This window comes from Diceros bicornis, chromosome 10 (assembly GCF_020826845.1).
Source record: "Diceros bicornis minor isolate mBicDic1 chromosome 10, mDicBic1.mat.cur, whole genome shotgun sequence".
In the NCBI taxonomy this organism is placed as follows: domain Eukaryota; kingdom Metazoa; phylum Chordata; class Mammalia; order Perissodactyla; family Rhinocerotidae; genus Diceros; species Diceros bicornis.
The window spans coordinates 84,010,879-84,032,377 of NC_080749.1; the positions used below are offsets into that span (position 1 = coordinate 84,010,879).

General features: G+C 45.3%; 1 protein-coding gene across 1 annotated transcript in view; it reads right to left on the bottom strand.

Annotated features, from left to right (window-relative positions):
* Positions 1 to 4,133: 4,133 nt before the first annotated feature.
* Positions 4,134 to 21,499, bottom strand: part of KLF7 (KLF transcription factor 7) — an 86,636-nt gene continuing 69,270 nt past the window's right edge. The window contains exons 3-4 of the mRNA XM_058549701.1: positions 17,302 to 17,425; positions 4,134 to 10,202 (exon numbers count right to left, since the gene is read on the bottom strand). Coding sequence (XP_058405684.1) covers positions 10,151 to 10,202; positions 17,302 to 17,425 — 176 coding nt within the window. The 3' untranslated portion in view covers positions 4,134 to 10,150. The remainder of the gene's footprint in view (positions 10,203 to 17,301; positions 17,426 to 21,499) is intronic.

A 21,499-nucleotide genomic window follows, 5' to 3' on the forward strand; every position in this document is an offset into this window, starting at 1 on the left:
TGCAGGCCCAGACTCCCGTTGATTCTCATTTTGACCATATAGGAGACTTTGCAACAAAATATTGCTTCAGTTCCTTTATGAAGTCATTTGACAATCCCGGGGCTCACAGGGATGGGCAGAGGACCACCTGCCCAACTGCTTACCTCTCCCCACCTCCTGAGGCCCAAGGTTGCCCACCTGCCTGTCTATTTTTTTCCTATCCATAATCCCCATCTCTCTCATCCTCTGCCTTTTTAAAGCCTTTCCTTGTGAAAGGATGGGACAAACTCATTCACATTAAGGTACACATGCTGGATAAAGCAGAAAGGGTCACCTCCTCCTGGCTAGTTGTACTTTAAAAATGGAGAAGCTTTTAGGCAAAAAATAAATATTTAATAGTAGACTATCAGGGGCCTGGAAGGTGGTTGGAAACGATATGTTGGGGGCTGAGTTGTGTGTCTGTGTGCATGTATAGGTGGTGGCCTGGGGATCCCAGGAGACAGGCCCTGAAGGTGAGCACAGTTTTTGAAGCATGCACGTGTTTCACAGCGTGTGTTTGTTTCTAGACATTGACTGCTGATGGGAGGACACGAGGAAACAGTGACTTCCTCGATGCAGTCAATGCCTAATGCTCAGGGCTCCATTCCCAGAATAATGGCCTGAACTGGCCATGAGCCCATCCGCTGAGAGTGCCTCTCCCTGAGGGAAGATCCTGCAAGCCTGTTCCAAGGATTCGAAAGCAGGGTGTACAACGCACACTCGCTTCACTCATGGTCACATAACCTTCTTCCTCCTAGGAGACCTCTGGGTCCTTAAGTAACTTCCCGGTCATCAAATCAGTCTTGATTAAATTTTCACATGCACTTAGTTTTAGATTCAATTTGAAATGTGCTCCAAGGAGCATCATATGGACTAAATAATTAGCTAAAGAGAAATGGTACAGAATAGGTTTCAGAGAATAGCACAGAACCAGGCCTGGCCAGCACCATCAGTGGTAAGTGAGTCTCTTAATGCAACACAAAGATGAGCATTTTTATTTTGAGTTATATATTTGTTTTCCTTTGGACTTAAAGGGAAAATAGTCAAATCAGTGGTTTCAAGAATATTTTTGCTTAGGACAAATCTAAAACGGGTATTTAAGGTTTTAAAAGGTAGGTGGATTTAAAGAAAAATATTAAGGAAGTAATAGTGCAAGGATATTGCAATAATCTTGAAGGTCGAACTCACGTGACTACAGTTTAAGAAACACCGCAAGACTCATAGATCATTGCTGCATGTCAACAACTCTGTGTTGACTTCTGTTCTGCAAAAGATGTGCTCTGTGACCTTGGGCAAGTTGCAATCTTTCTGAGCCTCAGTTTACTTACGTACAATGGTGGCATTGAAGGAGCTCTCCAAGATGCCTTCCAGTTCTACAATGTAATGATTTATCTATATTATAGGTCACCTTCTGTGACTAATGGGGAGAAAACGGGGAAATTAAGTCAGTGTTGCCAATGGTGATGTCGTGGCTAGACACACGTAAGTAACCATCCCTGGTTACCCAGAAGCAGTGAGCTATAAGGAGAGTCACTGGATTGAGAGTCAGGGGACCTGTGTGCCAGCTCAGCCACTTACTGTGTCCCTGGGCCTTCCCAAAGTCATGTGTCCTCTTTGAACCCATTTATCTATTTGGGAGGGCAAAGACTCATGGTGGAGAATGATACCTATTCCATTACTATGCAGTCTTTTGGGACAGCTCAAACGCAGTATACGCAAAGTGAAAAATCCCACACACACATAAAGCTGGTTCTCCCACCTCGTGTAACGTCTGTGTCGTCGTTTCATTATTCTAAGGTACAGTGTGGTGGTTATGTATAACTATATTAGAATCAGGCAGAATTTTTAACAAAGTAATAGGTTAAGTTCAAACCAGTAAAATTTTGATAGTTTTTAATAGCTAATATAAAATATTTAATGTTGGAGAAGAAATCATAATTTGCTCATCATGGATAACCCAGAAAACCATCGCCTACCAGTTGCCTCAAAATCTTATTTCAGTTAAAAGCTTTAACCATCTCCTCTTCTAAACCTATAAACATAAGTGAAAGATTATCTAGATAATACTAAATTATTCATCAATTCCACTGAGCTCTGCTTTTTCTGGGGTTCCTTTCCACGAGCCCAGAATTCCCAAATGGGTAAGAATCCTCAGATTACAGCTGTCACAGGGCTCATGCACTTGGCTCCCCGAGGATATCCGGGGCACACTTTCCAATGCTGCCTGTTGAATTTGAATTGTAGTTATTTTTGCACTTCCTAAGTTACCAAGCTTGCTTCTCTGATCCGCTAGTTAACCGGGAGATAAACATTGTTAGAAGGCTACAGAAAGAACTTGTAACTTCCAAACACGGATAGCACGGCACAGAAAGTAGGGTCACCCAGTATGAAGGGTGGAGTCATTTAGAGTGGGGCAGAGAAAGCCCACAGTCTGGAGTCATCCCTGAATTTATATTATGTTCAAAACTGGATGCTCAAAAAGGTTGTGAAGTGGGTAATGTATCTTTAGACATATTCTAAGCAAAAGTTATGCCTCTAAATGTGGAAGCTTCGGTCGTCTAGAATATTCACTTACTTATGTAAACCATCTTGTTTCCGTATGCCAGAGATTACACTTAACCCTCTCCTCTTAACATTTCAGCAGGGCAGGTTGTCCCCCACCTAAATTGTCCAATTTGATATTCTTTTGCAAGTCAGATTTATTATGACAGAATAATAATACTGCAAAGCTATCTTATCCTTCCTCATGCAAAGAAATTTCTAGGCAAATGATTTTGGTTATGAGAATTAAATTACTCATCTGATCATGGAGTGACCAGGGACTGGGAGGCAGGTCTGTGGAGTCTGGGCTAGTGCTTTTCCCACTGGATCCTGTTGGCCAGCCTTGGGCTGTCAGGCTGCCCGGCTCCCTTGCCTGCTTGGGAGATGTGGCAGCCGCTATTTACAATTTTCAAAAACATCTTCCTGGCCCTGCAGCATCTACTGTTCTCTTTACCTTAAGTTTTACTAGGGTGGCGACCCAATCGCTCAGCTTCCCTTCCAAACTCACAGCAACACTCCTTACACCTGCCTTCCTACTCAGAGACTAGACAATCCAGCAGGTCCAGGCGCTGTCGCCATGGTCTTTAATGTGAAATTTCATTGAAGTTTGTTGTCAGATTCATTTGGTGAGGGATAGAAGTGATTCACCACTGTATCTGTTATCATAAGTCCATAGAGTGAAAAGAAAGTTTGACTAGGACGGCGTCCGTGTAAATGACAAATGTGTTCACTGTTTCCAGCTGAGGAGGCCACTCTCTGGGGGAACCGTGGCATAAGGGAGGCTGGGATCACAGCGCAGTTGGAGCCTCTCCCTTCCTCCTCACTGCGATGCTGTCTCCAGGAAGTCATGAGTGGAGGAGGAGATCTCAGTAAGTGTTCTCTTCAGTTCTGAGAATGTCCCCAGGCCTGTCATCTCCCTCTTCCCGGGGTTTTCGGCTGATTATATGTGCATCTTCCTTCTTGGACTATGGACCATGTGTAGCCACCCAGATTTTCCTGCCTCTGGTTTGCCATCTCTTCCCTACTTTGTTACCAACCCCATCCTGTGAGCTGACTCCTCCTACCCTCACTAAAATGATTCCCTCTGACCTTTGCCCTTCTTCCCTCCTCCACAAGCTTCAAGTCATCCTTTCCAAATACGCTCCTATTTAACACCATCCCAGGACAAACTTTCCCCTCCAAATAAACTGCCTTCAATAAGCCTCTCCTAACCCCCTAAACAAATAACATCCCATAATCCACCTCGTTCTAAAATATTGCTTTTCATAACATCCAACCATTTGCTCCCTTCCTCCTCTCAAAGAAATAAACTATCTTCAGAGCTCCTTCTCATGTGGTTACTGAGCTACCTCAGTGAAACCATAAAACACACACACAAACACACAAACACACACACACACGCAACAGCCTCCCAAGGAAAGAAAGATGATCTAATACAATCTTTCGCCTTCCCTTTCTCTCTCTGAGAAAGAAAACTCTCGTGAGGTAGATAAGGACCCATTTGTGTCTCTCTTAGGATTCTTTTCCTGATGAAATAAGCTAAGGAGAAATACAGTAAGCATTGCAAGGCGAAACACATTCTACTGTTTATTACACATATTACATTCTTAAATAAAAATGCGTCACATAACATTTTTTGCATAGATATCTTACAATATACCAATTTAAAAAAGAATTATGAAACAGACCAGTAACAAAAATAAATTTTTTCTTCATTAATAATTTTGTAACATTAACATACCACCATCATATAATACAAATAATAGTTTTAAATCTTAAGACTTTTGTACAGCAAAAAAACTTGACAAAGTAATATATTTATATATATATATAAAAAGCTTAAAAAAAATAAAATGTCAAAAAAAGGCATAACCGAGGGCTCTAAGACTGGGTACTTCTGTGATATATTATAAATACCAGAGAAGGCCTGAGAGAATGTGACCGGGGAGGGGCTGGGAGTCGGTCTCTCCAAACACGCTTGTTAGACACATCCGGCAAAAAGAAAACAACAGTGCAAAAACAAACTTCTTCAAGCCATGGTTCAGAGGAGAACAGGGATCTGAAAGAAAGTGGTGGTAGCTGGGAAGTCGTGTGGCGGGAGTGGGAGGGGTGATGAGAGAGGAGTCGGGGAGGATCTGTGGGAAGAAGGGGAGGCTTCAAAAACATGAACATTTATTTTTGCCTCTGTGTTAGCAAGGAGATCTTGGCCATAACAGGTGTATTTTTCCTCCCTGGAATGAAGCAGAAGTGAAAGATAAGGAAATTAAACTAAGTCTGAGTTTAGGTAGAAAATGCATGCTGGGAAAAACCCAAAAATGTTGAGAACCAGCCAATGAGCCCAAAAGCCTTTCAGGACCTAGATTGGCAGAAATCGTTCTGCCTCTGGTCCCAAGGCCTAGGATTAAAATGTCCCCTCTGCCCCCCGCAGCCCCTCCCTCTATGTGGAACTCCCAGTGTGGTTTCAATATACTGGCATTATAAGCATCCATCCCCCGAAAAGATATTAGGCACTGGTGGCTACTCCTCTTAAACATCAGTAGCCTGTTTTCCTTCTGCGAAGGTACCATAGGTACATATGCACACTCTCTAGGCGTGGGCACACATACCACCCTCATTATTCTGATGTGGGGTCCATTTTATGGCAGTAGACAGAAGCTGGAGTCAAAGCAATTTATGATTCCAAAGCTCACAGTTGAAAAAAATTGTATAAACAGTCCCCAACAAAGAACATATCACCCTTCCCTCGGGATTACAGAGAGGGAGCCCTGTTTGAAAAGTCTCTTGTTTGGAATATTTGTGAAGGGACAGCCTAGGATTTCTCTCTCCATTTTTGATACCTGTTTCCCGAGGACTTATACATAACTGCAGAAAACCTGAGGGATACAGTACTATATTGGAAGGGTGCACAGAAGAAGGTTAATTGCAGCTTTATTGTTCCCTTTCCTGGGATCTATTAGGAACCAACAGAGGAGACTGAAGAGAGTGTTAAGAGCAGGAGAAAGCCCTGGAGCCTCAGGCAGCTGGTCCTGGGATCTCACGTCTACAAGCAGTTTGCTGCCTTTGACACATTTTTGTTGTTCCATCTCAAGTATTCCCAAAGATCCTCATGGAGGAAAGTAGGCCATCAAAGAGGCATTGATGTGTACTCAGGCCAGCCCCTCCAGTTTTCAAACTGAGATATCACCATGTTTACCGAAATTTAGTCCAGACTCAGAATGCCAACTCTCTCCTCCTGCCCCCACCCCACGCCTGGCAGGCAGCCACTTCCGGAAGATGCTGGGGAAAGCCTCCATGAGTACATTTCAACCAGGTTCTAGTCAACGAATTTTCACTTTGGCAAAGATCTGGTTGCAAAACTGCCACCAGAAATGATGGCCCTCATAAGATTTAAAACAAAGAAAGAAACAATGAACCTGATTTTTGTAGTTAAATGTGTTTCGTCTCTCTGACTTTCCCTACCATCTTCCTTCTCCTAAAACCAACTCATGCAAGAGAAGACAAAAGCGCTTCATGCTGTAGTTCATGTTTCATGAAATGACTTCCGCAGGGGAAACCATTTTGAACCAATAAAACTAATCAGCAGGTTTTGTTGTTCTTACCATGTGACTTCCTTTCTTTCAATTTGCCGTAGGATTCAGGAGTGGGGTCGATAGGCAAAATGTTCTGGATGAGCCACCCTGAAAGTCCCATTTATTTCCCCTTTGATGCATATAGACATGGCTAATCTGGAAGCTTAGCCCAAACCAAAGTCCTTAAAAAACCTTCTCTGGCTTCTAGGTTCAAAGAAGACTTTTTAAAAATAGGAATCAGATCTGCTAAGCACGCACGAGGTTGGCCGTCTTTTTACCCTGTTATAATCAGGCAATCAAAGATGTAAAAAGGGCACAAGAGGTGCAGGTGGGGAGGACATGGGGCTTTGAAGGGCTTCGCAAGGGACAGTACACAGAGAGGAGAAGGAAATGGTCAGCACAACGCTGATCTTGGGGTCTCCGATACTTTTATAAAATGCAGCTTTGTCATGGAATCTGAACATCTCTTTTTCTGGACATAACACTCGTCACCACCAGGCATTAGGCTGGGCCAGTGAACCATCAGTGGGGCAGGAGGCCAGCAGCGAGGAGCGGCATGAGAATTTCAGGTTTGCACTTCTTTCACTTACAGCCATGTGGTAGCAGGAAGAAGCATAACTTGAAATAAAGAAAACTGTTAATGGCTTAGAAACACTCTTTTTCTACACATCCAACTCTGAGCCCTGCATTAGGTGTGCTTGGGAGAACCACCACAAGACACATCAGGCCAGGCTTTTCCTTTCAAATTTGGGATCCCCTGGAATGTTAGGAGGTAACAATTTAAACGAGAAAGCAGTTTAATGTGCTTCAAATGTCCAATAAAGCACTGTTTTAAGTAACCTGTCCTCTTGGGAGCGAAACAGCTCCAGGTTATTTCTAGGAAAGCCTGTCCACTCTGGCAGGCTCTTACCAGCCATCTCTGCCATTTCAGAGATGATGGATATTTTATTACAAATCTGTTTCCAAAATGACTGGGGCTCCCCTCCCTCCCATGGATAGGACTGCTTCTCACTCACAGGTGTCATCGAGCTGGAGAAGAGTTTCAAAGCCATACACTTAGCACCCACCAGATTCTCAGGCCAATTCTCACAGTCGACAAATGACTCTGAAGCAAGCAAGCCCCTCCACTGCGGTTCAGCGCACCCAGCTCTGAGAAAGGTCAGGAGCAGATTACAAAGGACCTCACTGGTACAAAAGAGAGAGGAATTATGGAACATTTCAGACACTGATGAGGACCAAAGGGCCTTTGTTCCGTCACATTCAAATGAGATCTTTTCAAGACCACAGATGGCAACAGGGAGCAAACAAGAAATGATTACTCTTTTGCATTCTTTTTTTTCAAAAACTTTCTTTTTAATACAGCCTTGCATTGGTCAGTTCAAAAATTAAATTAAATATTATAAACCCTTAATAATAGCATTTCGAGAGGCAAGAGCGGCTCTGGCTGGGGAGAGAACGTTTGTGAATCGTGGCAGCCACAGCTAATGCCATCACTGGTGTGTGCGTGCATTCATGCTGGAGGCTGCTCCAGAAAGGGAAGTCAACGACCAAGGAACCTGGGGTGTCTCATGTTTCATCTAGTGCACTGACTGGAGGCGCTACAGTTTAATACAGCCAAGGTTCAAGGTCCCTCACACATCCTTCATCCAGAAAGGATGCGCCACACATTCAAATACAGCCCCAGGGTGCGCCCTGATGGACTGGCCAGAAAATGCACTCAAATGCAGTGGAGGACTAGAGATTGTCAGCAAGCAGTGCTCCAGGAATCGTTTCTAAGTCATGCCTAGTTTTAAATCTTTGGAATAAAACTGATTTTTTAATACCCTCCAACTAACATATACATAATTGCCTCCGGCAAATGGGCAGATTTTGTGTGTGTGTTTTAGGGTGGTGGTTCTTTTTTTTTTTTTTTTTTGGTCTAAATTGAAAAAATGAAAAAGAGAAAGAAAACTTTGAGGGCCAGACCTCAGAATGCCCCAAGAGTCCAACTGGCAGCTACAGCATTTGTGATAAGGAGGCTCCTTCACCCTCAGACGAGCAGTTTCAACATCTCAGTGAAAGCAAAGGTTGCAGAAAGCTGAGAAACCAAATGCCAAGGATCCTGAAGGTCGCTGTCACAGATGTCTTTGTGTTTCTTATATTATTACTTCCTTTTAAAGACTTCAGTTTTGCATCCCGAATAGGTGTGGGGTGGCATTTTAACAGTCAAGGAGTCAAACAGCCAAAGGAGGCAGGAGGGGAGCCAGCTGGTGTGAAGGAGCAGCAACATGTGTGGACCAAGTGCCATTTTTGTTTTGCAGACGTGTCTTGAAGGGATGGTCCCAGAATATACAAAATATACAATCTGTCCTAATAACCACCCCGCTTGCTTGCATAGGCCATTTAATGGTCCTAAAGGCAGTCTTTGGAGTTGAGGCCAGTGCCAGCTAGCTAAGAATGCGGGTAGAGACCGATACTGGACGTGAGTGTGGGATGGAAAGTGAGGACTGTAAACCCCCTTGGAGCCAGCCTGCAGAATAAATGGGAGCCTCTATGGATCCTGGCTTCCTGGGTCACAAGTCATGGTGGGCCTAGCCAAAAACAATTTAGAAATATGTCTCTCCATTTAGACAGACCATGAGAGAAACATCTCAACCCTTTCCTTAAATGTCCACCCTTTGCACCCACAATGGCATTTTGAATTGTGTGTTTTAACAAGTGGGGTGATACGAGCTCAGTGGGTATGAGAGAGGAAGAAAGGATGATGTTTGTTGAAGCCACTAGACTTTGGAGGCATCCTCAGTTTTCTCCACTCCTGGAAAGAGTGATATTTTTGGCTTTTTGTCAGGTCATAACCCAGAGTTAGGTTAAATATGCAGCTGCCCTTTGAGACTAGCGACATCTATGCTGAAACTGGTTATAGGGGAGCAGTGACAGACAGCACGGGGTTGATCACCATGAGCTGAGGTCAGGATGCCTCAGAGGCCGAGAGAGCTGTGACGTCCCATCTGATGGGCTGCTTTGAGAGCTGGGCATCCAGGTGCCGAGAGAGTCCTGGGGAGGCTTAGTCCATGGAGAAAAGATAAAACATTTAAGCTTCCAAATAAGCTTTTCAAGTTTCGTTAGCAAAAACAGAGAGATTAAAAAGAAAAAATCTAGCACTGGCAATAAGGTGAGGCTCAAGGGATATACTGTGATTTATCATCAAGGACTTTATTCTCTTGGCCACTTTGCAGTCATGCTAGAAGTTTCCAGAATCCCTAGTGCATATTGTGTGCAAGAGTCAAAAAGTAAGAAAAGAAAACTCCTCCCTTGAGAGTGAAGTCTAGAGAAATGCAGGCCAGAAAGGTGTAAGGTGTTATTCCAGAGTCTGCCGCCGCTAAGGCCGTTGGTATCAACTGGAAAGATCTCAACAGTACTAAGAAGAACCAAAACCCATCAACAGTTCTGTGAGGAGGTCGGACGCACGGAATAGCAGGACTTTTCACACACAAAGGACAATGAACCAAGAGTTAATTTTGGCTACCAAACTGCAATTTGGTTTTCTAGGTCATTTTCTCCCAACTACTTAAAAGAAACGTTAGTGCTACACATATGCAACTTTAAGACGTGTATTCTCCTATCAAGTTGCACTGAGAAGCCAGTTAACTAAGCCCCTCTCACTGTCGTCCACCTGCAGAGATATCACATCCATTTTCTCTGATTTCCATTGGCAACAGCGGAAGTCATTCCAATAGTGCTGAAGTAAGCAGCCAGTCAGCCTTGCTGAGTTCACCTGGTCTCCTTCCTCTTCGTCTTCTACCATCTGGCGAGGGCAAGGCATAAAGAATAGACGTATATATTTTAAATATAGCTGAGTGCATGACAGTATGTGCATGTGGGTCTAGGCGTGGATGCGTGTGGGTCTGTGTGTGTACACAGAGGTTGATACGTGAGAACTTTCTTCTGCGAGGCAATGGGTCCCCGCCTGAAGTCCAGCCCCTGCCTCACGGCATTTCCTTCAGACAGCGGCCGACGCCATGGCGACTCTGGCCTCTAGGGTTTTAGATATGTCTCTTCATGTGGAGGGCAAGATGGTCAGACCTGGAAAAACACCTGGGAAATACAAGCAACGACATGGATATTAGGTCCAGGCAGAGAATTCAGCCTCCACCACCACCCACACATTTGTGTGAGAAACAAGGCAGCGTGTTGGGAAGGTGAGCTCAGGGTCAGACTGCCTGGGCTCCCACGCCAGCTCTTCTGATAGCTGTGTGACCCTGGGCACGTTAACCTCTCTGTGCCTAATTCTGCCTCAGTAAACTGGGGATCATTATAGCTCTTACCTCCCCGGCCAGCTGTGAGGATTAAACGGGATGACCTATGTCAAGTGCTTGGACCACTGCCTGGACCCAGTAAGACCTCAGTGGATGTTAACTATTGTCATCATAAGTGTCACTGGTAAAGAGGAAATGAACATAAAAGTGGCTGGGAAACAACATGTGTTGTGCCGTGTCCTATAAATACGGTCAAGACCGCTTAGCCTGTGTCTCCGAATGGTGGAACTCAGACGTTTCAACACGCAGATTTTAGTCTTGAACTTTATGAAGACAGCCCAGAAATGCTGCCTGTAATGGCTATGAGTCTACGCAGACACTCCCTCTTCAAGTCACGGAGAAGGATGGAGGAGGGAGCCCACATTTACCGAGCATGATGTCTATGCAGGCAGTCGCCAGGTGTTTCCCCAGTATCACCAGTAACACCCTCAGCAATCTTCCACGGTAAGTGTTCACACCCCTTTTGTGTGTGGTAAGGAAGGTGCCTGGCTATCCCAGGCAGATCTGCAAGCCCACTCCTTCCAGCTGTTTCTTGGTGGGTAAGGTCCACCAGTGAGTAGCATCCTCAGCCTCAGAGTGAATGCAGTGGTTGTCTTCACTCCCTCCCTTTCTTCTGACACCCCGCAACTTGAGTTTCCCTTGAATGCAACTCTTCCACATTCTCAGTTGTATGGGGCTGACTCTCCTCCTAAGGCTGACATTACCGCCATAGTGATCTGCTAAGTGACAGTCACGTGACTCATAAACATCAATGAGAGCCAGTCCTGGGACATTTGCTGAAAGTGCTCACTTTCCACTGGGGCTGCTAAGCTACTGAGATTGAAGCCTGGAGCTGCTGTGGGTGTCCGTGTGGGAAAGAGCCTGCTTGAGAATGAAATGAACAGAGAAAAATGGGGCCAGGGGACAGAAAGAAAGAGAAGAGTCCTGATGACAACATCTGAGGACCTGGATCCAGCCGAGCCTCAAGAGAGATCTAATTCTGTTCTTAGTTACCTTAGTTACCTGATGAATATGCTTTGAAGCTAACACCAGTCGGCGTCAGGCTCTGTATCTTGTAACTAACAAAGCAGGCATTTCCATATCCCTGCAGCCTGCAATCTAAACTTCTGGCTAGAATCCCAGTGAAGGCAGCACCTAAAATGGCAGTCACTCTTAGCTCTGGGTGTATGCTCTCCCTCTGGATCCTTCTGTTAACACTGGCCACTCTCCTACTTGTGAGAACGTTTCCAGGCTGCCCCGGAGCCTGAGACACCTTCACAGTCCAAAACTGTCGTTAGGAGGTTAGCAAGCTGCCGTCCTCAGGCTGGCAAGGCTCCTGTTCAGTGCAGGATTTCCCTGTTTGTCCATCCTTACAATAAACAAACAAAAAATCTCACCCTATCCCCTGACCCCAACATTCTCCACCAGTTTGTGTTCACTTCTTAAACAGGTACATGTGCAGGACAGAACCCCAAGGAAATGAAGCAAAGCAGAACAAAGGTAAAATGAAAAACAGCTAAGAATGAGAAAAGTACAGGAGAAACAATCAATCCAATCACAGATTGAATAATAATAATTCTAATTACACCCACTTATTCCAGGCCCTGATTTGGTATGAGCAAGATACTTGCGTAATCCCTCCCTCCGAATTCCATCTAAAAGGGATTTGATTTACTATGAAACAGTGATAAATTTTCTTTAAAAGCAAGTCCTTGATGTCACTTGTAGCAGACAAAATGGTACAGCCAGCACGGACTCAGCATTTAACGTGCATAGCCCTGCCCTGCCCTGTCCTGTCCTGGGGCACACCCAGTGCTGCCCTCTGCCTGCTCTCTTTCCTTCCCTCCCTCTCTGCCTCTGTCCCTCCTTTCCTCCTTTCTCTGTCCCAACAGACTACAGAAAGAAGATCTGTACTGGGAAGTTCTTTTTGTAGGTATTTCCTTTCTAAAGTTAACAGCCTAGCAAGAACTCTACAAAGAAGGTGCCATCCTTATCCCCACTGCCAAAGGAGATATTCATCAAAAAGAGGCAAAGTGAGAATTTGAACCCAAGTAGCCTGATTCCAGAGCCCATGCTTTTAGCATACTGTCTCTTTAGGCTGAGAAGAAGGGAGAGCTGGGCTGTCAGTTTAAGGAGTTTATAGTAGGCAGAATAATGGGTGGCCCCCTAAAATGTCTACACCTAATCCCCAAACCTGTGAATGTGTTGGGTTACAAGGCAAAGGAGAATTAACGTTGTGGATGGAATTAACTTGCTAATCGGCTGACCTTAACATAGGAAGATTATTCTAGAGTATGTGGGTAGGCCCAATATCATCAAAAGGGTCTTTAAATATGGAAGACAGAATAGACAGAGCTGGCAGCATGAGAAGGGCTCAGGGGCTTTGCTGATGAAGGAATGGGGTCAGGAGCCAAGACACGGGGGCAAAGCCAGAGGCTGGAAAAGACCGCCCCTCAGAGCTCAGAAAGAACACAGCCTGGCCTTGATTTTAGCCCAGTGAGACCGGTGTTGGACTTCTGATCTACAGAACCGTGAGATAATAAATTTGTAGAGATAAATGAAGATGATACTAAATTTGTGGAACTGGTAATGGCAGTAACGAGAAAATTAATCTGGAAGCTATCTGGTGAGGCCTGAGCAGTCAGGGCCTGTGAGAGAGCAGCAAAGCAGGCAGCAGGAATCTGCCTGTCCACAGGGGAACACGGGGACCTGAGACGGTGAGAAGCGAAGGGGAGGTCTTGGCCATGGACACAGCTTCTCTCCTTCCCCTCCTATATCCTTGGAATTACAGGGAAACAGTATTCTTGATACAGAACTTCATCTGCAGTAACCACTCAGTTAAGTATGTGTTCCAGACTTTTCTGCCTTTACCAACTGCCTACTCTGGGCTGGGTATCTGGCAATATATGTAGAGGCATCTATCTTTACCCTTCATGTTCTTTCAGGAAAAAAAAAATGTGAAGAAAACAAACCCTATCTTTAACATGGTATGAAATGTAATTGCACCCTCCTGAATCAAAATGGCATCATCATTTGTTCAAATTCTAGGAAGTATGTGATGCTTAGAATTAGACTAGGTCCTTCACCGTTGAGGTTTTTATTTAAATTCGATACACCAGCAAGATACTTAGTCATGATTAATTTATATCTATTAATTTATACATACTAAGCTCCACATAAGAATAGTCAAGTAAAAAGTAATAGATAAACTCAGCATCTAGAAATGCAGAATCAAATAATTCTAAGGGTAATATACCCCCAGAGGGTGTTTATGACTATACAGCAGTCAGATGACCTTAAACAAGAAGGTCCTTAATGATTGAAATTTGTTCACTGCAGAGACTAGTCAAACCCCTACTGTCGTTTCTCCTGCTTATGAAAAGGCACACGAAGGGCACATGGCCCTCAAGCCAACAGCAACGCTCTAGGGCACCAAAGGGTAGATCTAGCTGGTATCTCTCACTGCCTTTAAGTGGGCTGACTCAGAGATCAAAGAGTAAAATGCCTCCTCTGAACTGAGATCTTGGAGGTACTGCCCCGGGAGCAGCCTCCCCCGATTGTAACTGTGCCGAGTGGGTTGAACAATGGCCTGCATACCACCACCGGTGGAAACCGAGCCCTGGTCACCACACAGCAGCCTCCTGCTCTACGGGCTGAGAAACAAGTTCATCCCTCCAGCAGCTGGTCGCTCAGTGGGCTGTACGGTTCAGTCTGATAGCAAGGAAATGGCAGAGCCACCTCACTGCTTTTTCCCCAACCCAAACCTGAAGCCAGAGGTCACAAAAGCCAGTGTCTTCAGGGGCCAGGCAGATCAACTAAATTAGTGCAAGGCGTCACGTGTAAGAAACACACAGCACTTTTGGGCTATCTGATTCCACTTTTGATAAGACATGGATAGGAAGAAATATGGCTCTTCTGTAAGAGGAGACGACAGAGCAAGCGCGATGATACATGGCAACTGGCAGTCTGCCTTCATGTTGGGGAGAAATTAGTGATCACTTGGGTATCGCAAACAGCTAATGATTACTATCAGCTCCAGAAAGTTATGGCCCCGTGGGAACGCAAGCCCATTGTGACCAGGTCTTCTGATTTTTCCAGACAAAACCAGAAATACAGAGATTTTTGTGGCATAAAGCAATTTTATTTTTATTTTTGTGAGGCAGATCGGCCCTGAACTAACATCTGCCAATCCTCCTCTTTTTTTTTTTTTGCTGAGGAAGACTGGCTCTGGGCTAACATCCATGCCCATCTTTCTCTACTTTACATGGGACGCCGCCACAGCATAGCTTGCCAAGCTGTGTGTCGGTGCGTGCCCAGGATCCGAACCGGCAAACTCTGGGCTGCCTCAGCAAAGCGCGCGCACTTAACCGCCTGTGCCACCAGGCCGGCCCCAATAAAGCAATTTTAAATGTTAGCAAAACAAACAAAAACTTATGTATTTTTTAATGTAGCCCATAGGCAAAATACAAGTGTAAATCAGACTCAGTCCATGCTTTCTGGAAAGGAAACCCCAATCCTAGTTTAGCCTCCAGATAGGGTAGTCTGATGGCTCAAGTTATAAGAGGCAAGAGATAGGTTTCTTATGCTCCTACACAGTGTGGTACCAACAAGATTCAGTGTGCTGCTAAGGGCTACAGATGCCCTCTGTTTCTGAAGGGAAGAGTCTTCTAAGGAATGCCAGCTCCCTGGTCACTCCAGGCTTTTCTTTCATCTGCTCTGGGACCATGCCCATCCCCTGTGCCACCTCCCAGACCCTCTCTATTCTTAGCACAATCCCTGCAATTGAAACGCAAGCTGCTGCCTGTCATGACACCCGATGAAAGTCCAGCCCTGGCTTCTGACCGTGTAGAAAACGCACTGACGACGGGCCAGTGCCACAGGACCCTGAGCTGCTCGCCATCTCCCCCAAAGACCACGTCACAGAATTTGTACCATCTGCTCAGCAATTTCTAGCTCCGGAAACCATAGTATATTTTGATGAAGAAAATAAAGCCAAAGGCTAAATGACCCATCTCTGACATCTCCTTCACTGAAATATCCAGTGGGTTTGAAATATTTCTCCGCATAAATCACACGAATGGTCAGATTTAATCTTAATATGGCACTGCTGGAACAGTTGTGAATTCCTCAATAAGTCAGCTGATTTGAAGAAAGAAATACTAACTCTGATACTTTCCCCATAAGAACTCTATGTCTATATCCAAGCATTATGGCAATCCACAGTGCACAACTCCCAGGTAATGTCCTCCCCACCCTCCAGGGCCGGCTGTGTGTACCTACTACACTGCACTTTGACAACTCACAAAGGATTCGTCTTCAGCCCAGTTGATATAAGGCTCTTCCTCAAGAACTGTGGACAGAGTCACCATCTACGTAGCTTCTTTACTAGTAGCCAGGGCTACAGAGGAAGGAACCAGGGAAACTTGAGATGGGAGTTGAGGGAAGATGTCAAATAAGGAGACCCATCACTGGAGTATAATCTGTAGAACAGCCCCTGATTCAGGGGGACTTCTGGGTAACAGGATCGAAATTAAGAAACAGGTTGTGTTCCCTCACAAGAAAGCTCCCAGGGAATGAGAGACAATGGCTTCATGGAGTGACTTCCTCTGCCCCTGGGTGGGAGGTTATCTCTGGGCTCCAGGAGGCATGGGGGCTTTATTTAGTTCTTAAAGAATGAAGATAAGAGGAAAATAGCCTCTTCAGGAAGAAGGAAAAAAAATGGAGGAAAACATGAATGCTCATTTATAAGCATCTCAAAGGAGCACCAAGCCAACTGGCCATCACGAGACTTGGCCTCTCCTGCCCTGCTCTGCAAACACACACACACTGCTGAGAGGAAGGCCTGGCGAGGGGGGTGCCGGCACAGGCCGGGAGCAGGATGCAAAGGCGATCACATTTCCTCCCACGCAGAGCCAGGCCTCCACGGACATCCTGCACACCCCTCCTGCCATCCTGGGAGCTGCTGGCCAAGCCAGGGACCCTGAGGGTTTCAGGGCTTTTATTGTATTAGAAGCATTTTTCTCATCATAACCGAGACCTTTAGTATTGCATTAAAAAGATGGTTAATTTTCTTAAGCTTCCTTTTAAACACAGAAATAGGATTAGAAGGATAACACGCTCAGATGCAAGCCTATTATTTGATTATGTCTAAACCTAATCCTGCCTTCACCTTGGCCTGCAGAGTCTCCATTTTGGGGTTTATTGGCTGATAATGCCAGGGCTGTCAGACACTATTACTCATGTAGTATCTGTTGCTACGTGCTCTTTCTTCCACCATCAAATGCTGAAGGTCTAAAATGGAATTACAGGGTGAATTCTCTAAGCTTCACCATCTTTCAGACCTTTGGACCTATTTTCAAAGGCGAAAGACGGTTTAGGCCCCCGAAGAATGGGAACTGTCTTCGGTAAATTCATTTCTAATAGGGCTTCAGAGGAATGCCTTATAACCAGCCTTCCTTCCGTTCAGCAGGCTTTGTTCTTTCATGTTATTGAGGATGAGGGAAATGGCATTGATATGAATAAAGAGATCGGGAGAAGCAGCTACAGGCGACCAGTCTCCATCCTGTACTTTTCATGTTATCCTAAAATTATCTGTCATATCATCTCTTTGAGGGTAGAAACTATGTCCTATTGACACCAGTGACTGACGCGGCTCGTGATCCAAAGCTGGTGTTCATTAAACACTCGTGTAACTGAACCAAGAATTCATATCATCTCTGGATTACATGCAGGAAGGCACCCTTATCCCATTGGTTTTCTCAGTGGAGAAGTAAAAGGCATTCCCAGGCCTGAGTCTCTGTGAGAAAGGCTTGGGAAAAATCCAAGGGCAGCAGACAGCCCACCCTCCCCCCCACCTCATCACCTCCACTCCCCGCCCCTCAGCTTCTAGGTTTCTTTACCTGTCGCAGTGGTTGCATTTAAAGGGCTTTGCACCTGTGTGTTTCCTGTAGTGCCTCGTGAGCTCATCGCTTCGTGCAAAACGCCACTCACACCCTTCCCATGAGCACTTATAAGGCTTCTCACCTGCAAGAAGAGAAGGATGACCATGGTCAGCACAAGGACAAGATGACCACACACATGACTGGTTCTGCTACCTGTTCATTGGTCCTGGAAAAGGGCTGTATACATCATTCTTGAAAGCCTACATTTCCTAACACAGCACGTCACATTTTCTTTAGTCTCCTGGTGATTTCTTTTTTTTTTTTAACCTTCACAAGTGGTTTCACAAGATCCTCAAATCTGGAGCTGTCGTTTCAGTTCCCAGAGTCCGAGCATTCCTTTGACTGGTGAGGGATCAATTTTTATTTATTTTCTATTCCCTGGAGCACTTTGACCCCCACAGTCCAAGCAGAAAGGAAATGTGCTATTTTCATCTGAACCACAAATGCTTCTAATTCTATTTTTCTCCAGAACCTCCAGTAATTTACCATTTCAGCCTCTTATGTCTTCTCCCTCCTCATCTCTCCTACCACAAACTGTAGCCAGGTAGCTGACTGACCAGGCAAACAGCTCAGGTCTCCCAGAACCACTGCTCCTTCCAGAAAGCGAGTGGATGCACAGTCATGACAAAAGGCTTCCACTGGAGAGTAAAGACCAAAATCACTTGGCGACTGCTGGCATTTACGTACAAGACACTCACAGAAGTCTTATTTAAGAAGCCCATAACTTAATGACTCCCGAGTATTCATATTAGAGGGAGAAACACATTATTACAAAATATTTTTGAAGTCAATTTGTAGAGCAACGTTTTAGCCACAGTGAGGCTGCTTCTAAGCACGAAATTCGAGCTCTTGTGCTCGAGTGACCTTTCTGCACAGTAAACACAGATGCAGGAACGTGTAGGAGAAAGTACATGACTTTTCCTTAGACCTTTTTTTAACCCATCAACGTCTGTCACCAAACATGACAAATATTTACCCTTCCTATTGTACGGGGCGCTGGTTTTAATTAAGAAGAAAAATAATCCTTAAAACCCCATGAAATGATGAGAGTTACTCGAGCCCTGTACTGAGAGGCAGGTTAGTACAGTGGTCATGAGCTCTGAAGACGACTTCCTGGGCTTAGCTCTCAGTTCCGTCTAACCTACTGTCTAACCTACTGTCTAAGCTACTAACCTCCCTGGCCTCTGTTTTCTCAGAGAAAATAACAGTATGTACCTCGAAGAGTATGGAGAGGGTAAATTAATATAATTATACATTAGATATTAATTAGAACAGTGTCTGGGACAATTAAGATTCACATAACTGGTAACTATGATAAACTGCACACCCTGAATTTCAGGGTACACAACGTGCCAAAGCACCACAGCTGTCCCCCCATTTCTCCATTTTAATAGCACAACCTCTACTAGGCAGCACGGGAGAAGACGCTGTCTAGGTCCTCTACTTGATCCACTTTCTTCTTTCCACCTTTTTCCTTCCCTTTAAACTTGACTACAAAGCATTCACAATTCTTTATTTGTATCACCTGGAATCGAACCAAACACGACTGAAAATTGTTTCATTAGATCGGCGCCCTAGTGAGCCACTGCTCTCTAAGACCCATAACGGGGAACGAGAATCACAGGCACTTCTTCTAAAGGGAAGCAAGAGGACATGCAGGAGGGCTGGAAACACAGGAGGAAACCCATTCAGTTCTGGAAACCAGAAAAAAAAAGAATCACTGAGCAGTGTTAAAAGTTCACCTTCTGGATCCTTAAAGCCAAATTTAGAAAATTGCACCTGCTGAAGAGCAGGGAGCAGAGTGGAGATGTCACGTCACCTTTGGAGTCAGCATACCTGGAGTGTTTCTGAGTTTATTACCGACTCTGGCCTCAGTGTCTTCACCTGTCAAATGGGGGTGCGCTTCCCACGTTCACGGTGAGGTTTAAACAAGTGGTCGTGCATAAGATGTGTGTGGACCCAAGGCACGAGGAAAATATTCACGTCATTTGAACTCCCCATTCGTCCGTGTTCTCGGAGGCTGCTGAGGAGACAGGTCTAACCGGCTGTCAACACAGACTCTCAGGGCTCAGGCCCCAGGCAGCTGAGTCTGAGTCACACTGGGCAACCTCAATATTGGAAAACAGTCTTGTCAAGTTTTAAATATTTTCAGTACCTTGATGGAGAGCGACCGGAAAAACTGAGTGTTCTTTAGATCTGCTCTGAATGAGTGGGATGCTGAAGGGGAAGCAAAGGGACTCCAGGTGGAGAGAGACGTGCCCTCTCAGAGGGGCATGTTGGCATCATTTACTTAATGTTATTGATTACTCACAAGGCTCTGTTACTTCAAGGAAATCTGGCACAAACAACAAAAAAACAGAATGAGGCACCGAAGACTTTATGAATTCAAAACGCCCTCCACCCCGAAGGCCTCTGAATGCAAGTACAACTGGAGGCTCCGGACCCTCGGGGACCAACACACAGCCCACGTGCAGCAGGGCCTCTGCACACCCCATGGCATCCTACAGCAACAAGCAGAGACAGCAGTCCCCAAAATCAATCCCACAATCGAACTGGCCCATCCACCACAGGCAATCACATTCTGAAGGACACAGGAAGGACAGAGAGAAAATGGAGATTAAAGTGGATGTCTTTGGGTATTTTTTTTTATTTCAAACTGTTTGATTTTCCCCTTAGTGAATTTTTTTAACTGGTTTTGTTTTATTTTGACAAATATTATCAAAGATTTAGTTATTTCCCAGAAAATAAGGTAGACTCTTAGTTAATTCTGGCACAAACCAATTCTCCTATCCAGTGGCTATTTCAGTGTCCACTTTGCCATTGTATAGACAGAAACTACAGAGAGCTTGACTTGGCTCTGAATTGTACATTTACATTGCTTCCTGCTTGCAGCCTGTGCTACACAGAACAAGCCCCTTTGTGCCCTGAGCGTTTAGCCAAGTAATATTATAGTGATTCATCAAGCTATTTTCCAGTGTCTGATTAATTCACCTACAAGTTGCCATTTCTGCAAATATTCACTAATAAGAAACTTAAAATAGCCAAGAAAGAACTCAGTCAAATGAAGGAGCAGTGCCTGAAATAAGAGAGTTCAGAAACCAGAGAGGTGGAAAGAATATGAAGAATTGGGAATAAGACTACCTATTCAGGGCTCAAGAAGAGTGGGGTGAGGCTGGCCTCACGTCCGGGTTCTATGCCGGCTTCCATCAACCAATGTCTACTCACAGGGCAGGTCAGTGAAATCCCCCCTCACGACTTGGCACGGCCACGATGAATCTCCCAACGCCAGCCCCCACTGCCTGATCCCGGGGGAGGAACCACCTACGTCCACAACCCATCAGTGTTCACCCTAACAGCCTGCCTGAAGATTCCTGCTCATCTTATACAAGGCTTGGTTTCTTTCTTTATAAAAGAAAGAACGAAGAGAGGGAGGGAGGGAGAGAAGGAGGAAGAAAGAAGGGAAAGGAAAAGTCAGCTCAGCTGTCGCTGCAGCAGATTTCACGCAAAACCAGCTCTTCACCCTCCCCTGCCCTCCCTCCCCACCCCTTCTCTCCTCGCTCCACTCCAGATACTATTTCTGGGTATAAAACAGAAACGGTCACACAGCACTGTACTGTAGGCACTTGGCCTAATGCCCACCATTCCGCTCACTGCACCTCAAGAGCGAAGAGAACGCTCACGAGGGGTCCAGTGGGGCAGGTGGGAGGGAGGCCGGAGTGTGCGAGCAAAGGCGGAGAGGATGGACAGGGGCGTGACGGTGCTGCATACTTCACGGTGCTAGAAAGACTCTTCAGAACCCTCTAGATCTTAGAGGGAATGTCGAGGACTACTTTCCCTACCTGGAAATTCAAACCCCAGGAAGCTTGGTCCCCTGGGGGAGTCCATCTCACCTCAGAGGTGATAGCAGGTCTAGGCGGGTGTAAAGAGATTTATAGCCATACGAGGGCTTAAGGAGAGTGACGGATGCTTGAGAAACAGGCCTGACAGTTAGCAAAGTTGAGTCCTGGCAAGAACTCATCCTCTCCCACAAAACGGCCTCTGAGATGGAATGTGGTCTGAACCATGGGGCATTTTTTTAGTTTCTTACAGAGTAACTCTCCCGACATCATGACTATCAAATTTGATTAATCAAAAAACATTGTCATAGGGCCAGCCC